Source organism: Vicia villosa, linkage group LG4, assembly GCF_029867415.1.
Source record: "Vicia villosa cultivar HV-30 ecotype Madison, WI linkage group LG4, Vvil1.0, whole genome shotgun sequence".
Taxonomy (NCBI): Eukaryota; Viridiplantae; Streptophyta; class Magnoliopsida; order Fabales; family Fabaceae; genus Vicia; species Vicia villosa.
This window is the reverse complement of record NC_081183.1, coordinates 90,743,426-90,749,425: the sequence shown is the minus strand read 5'-3', so window position 1 is coordinate 90,749,425 and position 6,000 is coordinate 90,743,426. Positions and strand designations below refer to the sequence as shown.

At 37.6% G+C, this 6,000-nt stretch overlaps 1 protein-coding gene across 1 annotated transcript; it reads right to left on the bottom strand.

The window, feature by feature from the left end:
• Positions 1-3,132: 3,132 nt before the first annotated feature.
• LOC131597501 (uncharacterized) lies at positions 3,133-4,453 on the bottom strand. The gene is made up of 2 exons (XM_058870196.1): positions 4,368-4,453; positions 3,133-4,120 (listed from the first exon to the last, which is right to left on the bottom strand). The coding sequence occupies exons 1-2, from the start codon at positions 4,451-4,453 to the stop codon at positions 3,133-3,135; spliced, it is 1,074 nt and encodes a 357-aa protein (XP_058726179.1).
• Between the last annotated feature and the right edge of the window lie 1,547 nt (positions 4,454-6,000).

Below are 6,000 nucleotides of genomic sequence, written 5' to 3'. Positions count from 1 at the left end.
AGTGATCTATATTCAGTTCATGGTTTTCACTCCCTAAATTACTAACCCCGCAGTATAATGAAAGCAAGAAATACAAGTTCCTACGCTATTATAAGGCTTCAGGTGGGGGATTACATAGCCAAAAACCCGTGAATGCAAAAAAGAAAAGGCAGAAATTTAAAGGCAATAGAATAAAACCCTAAACTATTACATGGCTTTGGGGCAGTTACATTATAGAGGAAGAATGAGGCGCGGAAATGAAAATTAATTATCACAGGCCCACCAGGGAAAATTAAGATAGGGCAAAAATAAATGGCAAATAAAAACAAATTAAAATTTAAAAGGAAAAAGGTTTTTGAAAAAAAAAAGAGCGAACCCTGATTTTAAAACAAATAACTTTAAAATAAAGAAGGTTAATAAAAATCAAGTTAATGGACGACCCCACCTAAGACTTTTAGGGTTACCTAGTGTTTTTTGAAGTTTAAGGCGTAATCTGACTAAAAAAACCTAAAATTAATTATTGGTTATAAACCTAATTAATTAAAACCCTAAAACTGATTTCGATTGTTTAACCCTAATTCTAATTAAATTATCTAATTAAATTAACCTAATAAAATTATTTAACTAAATTAAATATAATTATTTAACCTAATTTAAATTAACTAACCCTAAATTAATTTCTAAACCTAATTTATTAAAAAGACAAACCTAATTTATTTAACTAAATTAATTAAATGACTAAAATTAATTTTATCAAAAGGGGTATTATTTTTTAAGAAAAGAAAAAAAGAAGATTTTAAAAAGGTTTTGTTAAAAGGAATGAAAATAAAACAAAAAAACAAAATAAAATAAAAAGGAAATAATAAAAACCAGGCAAAGTTATCCTGTATGGCGAGGTTCTGAGAGACCATGATGCACCTGCGTCTTATGAGCGTTGGATTTATTGCTTGATGGATCTGAAGGTGCATGAATGAGAGCGTTCGGTGGGCTTGTCTGAGTGCGCTGCGTTGGATCTGCCAGCGAACAACAAGTTTATTTAGTAAAAATATAATGTCGCCAGTAAGGATTGAACCCTGGTTTCTTTGCTTCACAACGCGCCTCTTACCATCCTTGCTGCACATGTTAAGGGATATTGGTATGAAACAAATAAAATATATATAAAAAAACAAACAAACAAAATTTAATGGAAAGAACTTCGCGCCCAGGCCCTTCATCTTCTCCATTTGAATTTCTCTGAAGATTAGCTGCGAATTGCCTAGAGTTTTTCTACGACTCCTTGTTTGTAGCGACCACCTGCATACACATCAAACTCACAAAAACATCAAATAAATCCTAGGTGAGACCATGGTTCTACTCGGTTTCGCCTACTGAATCCAACGGAGACCTTGCTTTGAGCCAATTTCGCCTGTATCCATGGTTCCCAAATTCAAGAAACCGAAACCCTAGCCATGGCACATGGTGATACCTGCATCAAAACTCAAATCCAACTATCCAAACATGTTCTACACATTAATACAAACAATAGTATGTGAAAATTCTAGTAACACACGCTCGATGTTATGACATCCACAATTACGCAGCACAGACAGTAATAACAGAATAGCATAAAAACAATAAAGAACACACAAAATTGTTTACCCAGTTTGGTTCAAACAACCTACTCTGAGGGCTACCAAGCCAGGGATGAAGTCCACTATTAGTAGTATCAATTCAAAGCTAAACTCCCCCGTTTACAACTTCTCACTTAATCACTACCCAATGACCCTTCTACCTAGGTTCTCCCTAGATATGGAATATCTCCATTCCACTCCCCCTCAATCACAGCAGTGATTACACGTAAACAAATAATAATTACAGATAAAAGACACTCTTCAAAAACACACCTTGATCTGCTTAAAAGCATCAATCAAGAGACACACACTCTTGCTTAAAAGCTTAGAGTGACATTACACAAACACAAACTATTCCAACGCAATCGTCAAGGACAATTGCTTGGATCACACGAGACAATTACAGAACAACAGTTCATCACAATACAAAATCTTCTGTCTGCGTTCCAAAATAGGATTGCAGTCCTTTTATATGCAGTCTTAGGCCTTGGGCTTTTTAAGAAACAAATTAGGGTTAACCAAGTTAACCTAATTCACACGCCATCTGTCTGTTACACAATGTGCTGTCAGCAGGATCTTCTGGACGAAATATTCAGCACTCAATAAAAGGTCTCCTAAACTTGTAATTGAAATAAATCAGGAAACACATTTAATAAACAATAACAGCTCCTGCTGTCACACACGGATGTCATGACATCGATCATGACATTCACTACAAAACCTGTATTAGCTTCACACATATGCAACCTTCATTATACAATATCAACCAGGTATGTTTTACCATTAATGCAGCCAACATGAAAACACCTTCAATCTCCCCCTTTGGCAAATTTTTGGCTAAAACAACCTGTCACACCATACCAGTGAAATACTTGCAGCAGACACAAGATAATCAAAACACAATAAAACAAGCTAATACAAAACAGACAGCATACATCACCAGTATGCACACAGTGCTTAGAAAAACTAGACAAACAGCCATAAGAGTAGCACAAGCACAAATAGATCAACATAAAAAATAAGCAAATTGGTATTGTTGATCACACACAACCACCATTTTTGTTGTTCTGGGCTGACATGTATTACTTCCCCCCTGTTTGGCCATAAATGTTGCCAAAGCCTAAAAAAAACTTCTCCCCCACCAAGTTTAAATAAGTCCAACAAAAATTTAAACTGACCGAAATCAAATAAAACAGACGGAACTAAATGAAAAAGAACAAATCAAACAAATCAAACAAAAACAAAAACAAAATAAACAGGACTCCGGCTGCAATTACTGCCTAGATTCAGACCCACTTGAGGTGTCTGAAGAACTTTCTTTCTCAGAGTCATCAGCCGAACTAGCACTTTCTTCTTCCAATTCTTGTTCATCTTTATCTTCCATCTCTTCAGTATCTGCAAATTCCTCATTCTCATCCATTTCCAGAGTACGTATCATTTTTCCAAGAGATATTTTTCTAGATTCCGGTTCTTTGCAAGTCTCTTTTAGCATTGCTATAACTTCTGCTTTGCTGACTGATGCTCCAGATTTGGAAGTTTCAGTTTATGTCATGACAATGTCTGGAACATGCTTACCCTTAAACAGTTTGTAATGGAAGGCTAAGGGACTTTCTCTTTTGCACACTATATCATGTTCATTGAGAATGTTTGAATACTGATCCAGAATTATACCATACAAGAGGGATGGAAAAGCAATTGGACCCTTAATACGGAAGCTTCCGGCATGATTCATGGTTTGGTCAAACATATATGCTCCATAATCAAACTTTGCCTTTGTTCCTACAACATACAGAAATCTACCAAGCACAGTTGAGATAGTGGACTTGTGATTTGTTGGAACCCAATTAGCTGCTCCTAACTTGTGAAGCATTGCATACTTGATGCTCATCTTACTTGCAGTTAGCTTCTCTTTCAAGGGCCAGCTGTTTACCTGCTTGGCTGTAATCACTTGACAGACTTGGTTGTCTGTTACTTCCAGCTCAGTTTGAGCTTCATCTGTTCTTCCCAAGAATTTATTAATCACAGATGGAGAGAATGATACACACTTACCTCTTACAAATACCTTTTTGTAGTCTACACTCCTGCTGTTGCCACAATCTTCAGATAGGTTCACCACAAATTCTTTGACCAGCTTCTCATAACATTTGGGAAGATTGCAAACAGTTTTTAGCAGTCCAGCTTCTTGAATCATCTCTAAGACCTTCTTGTTTTCAAGAGCATTTGAAGCCAATTCCCTTTCAACATCCAATCTCTTTTGGAGAACATACTTCCATCTGCTGGCACTAGAGGCATAGTGGAAAGACACATTATCAATGGGAACTTCAGGAATACTAGCAGCAAGCTTGCTGGTTGTAGGCTTCTTCCTCGATGGAATGTCAGGGACATTCACTTCAACATCAGATTCAGGTTCAACAATTTCTCGCTCCTTTCTTTTCTTTGGAATGACCTTGCTCCAAGATTTTGATGGACCAACCCCTTTACTCTTGGTTACAGCTTTGCTCTTGACAGGACCTGCAGAAGTACTCTTCTTCCTGACAGCGTCTTTGGCAGGGTTATTCACTTGAGTGCTCCTTTTAGGTGATCCTTGGATAACAGCTTTGCCTTTTTCTTCTTGTCATTAGCCTGTTGGCTACACTAGGATTCAAGGAGGTAAGTAATTCGTCGTTAGAGTACTCATCTAAGTCTACCACATTAGTATCAGTTTAAGTATTGGCCTTAGGGTGCTAATTATTGTCGATGTCATTGACATCCTCGATAACATTGGTATTCTTAGAAAACCTTTGTTCATCCTTGTTGTTTTCTAGGTCACTATCAACGGTGTGAACAACCTCAGCCTTACTGGTGTTTTTGAAGGGATCACCCATTATGGTTTGAAGAGGAATAGATATTCCAGGCACTTGATGATTCTCCTTCAGAATGCGAGTAACAATCTTGGTAATTGCGCTATCGAAATATTTGGATCCTTATTTAGTAAGCTCCTTCATTGTAGCAAATGCAGAGGGTATGGTACCCTTGTTGGGAATACCCTCCTTGGGCCGTTTTGCATGAGTCGTTTTAGGCTTTGTGGCCTTTACTTCGTCACTGCTAATCGTCCTTAAAGGGACAACCTTAAGAATCCTATTAGGGTTAGAGGACTCTTCCGGTGTTGCCGAGTCTGAAACGGGAGATTCATCACTCGATTGCTGAGACGTTCTGAAACTTTGAGAGCCAGAACTTGTTTCACGCCTGTGAGAACAATTGGAGTAGTTCAACCTCAGAGAGTAGCTAGTAGAACTAATAGGAAAGTTTGCCGTTTTTAGAATACTAGGAGATCGAGGGAGCTTTCTATGCACACTGAGTGAGGGAAATTTCAAACCATGGATTTTTACAAAGCCCAAAAAGTATTCCCTCACGTGGGTTAATTACTATAATATGTTTTGGTAGCATATACCCAACATACCCTTTTATTTCACAATGTCTTTAGATGTTGTTGCAACATTCTCTGTCGCTTTCAGATGGTCTTTTAGGATCGTTGCTCACATTTGACTTTTCTAGTTTTCTTTCCCGATTTTTAATGTCCATCACAAGACTTACTCTTTCCTCGAGCAGAAATCTATTGATACTTATGTACTCCCTTACTTTTGCACACAGTTTCTCATTCATTAAACAGGTCTCAGTAAAACCAGTAGACAGTTCACTTATGGTGAGATCTCCAACATAGGATTCTTCATCATATTCATCAGACTCATCAGATTCATCAGATTCGTGACAGTAAACTTTTAATTCTTCTTTGATCATGGAGTAGTCAGAGGGGTGGACAGGTGTGTCAGGCTTCCATAGATAGAAATTATCCTTAGACCTAAATCCCTTCATGACTTCCTCATTTGATTCATTAGTGATGATTCACTCTTCTTTGGTGAACCTGACATTAAATCCTTCATCACACAGCTGACTGATGCTTATAAGGTTTGCAGCCAGTCCCTGTACAAGTAGAACATTATTTAGATTAGGGATACCCACCCCTTCTGTCTTCCCAACACCTTTGACTTCTCTTATTACTCCATCACCCAGAGTTACATAGTTGTTTCCTTCTAATTTGAGATCTACTAAAGATTTCTTCCTCTCGGTCATATGATTTAAACAACCACTATCAAGGTACCAATCTTCTTTTGCTGGCATCCTTAGAGAAGTGTATGCTACCAGAGAAACAATCTTAGCTTCCCATCGTTGCTTTCTATTGTAGGTGTTAAATTCAGGTTTGGCTAAATGAGTGTGGTTTGGATATCCAACTAGTCTGAAGCATAACGGTTTGATGTGACCAAATCTCCCACAGTGATGAAACTTCCATTTTTGGAATGTCTTCTTTGAATGCCTCCTTCTTCTGTTGTCTTGAAGTTGTGACATTGGTGCTGACATCTGGTCGGTCACACTG

Bases quoted from the DNA above. Each gene is read 5' to 3' on its own strand.
- LOC131597501 (XM_058870196.1), bottom strand. From the start codon at position 4,453: ATGGGTGATCCCTTCAAAAACACCAGTAAGGCTGAGGTTGTTCACACC. The intron at 4,121-4,367 runs GTTTTCTAAGAA...AGACGCTGTCAG, and splicing joins AACAACAAGGATGAACAAAG to GAAGAAGAGTACTTCTGCAG.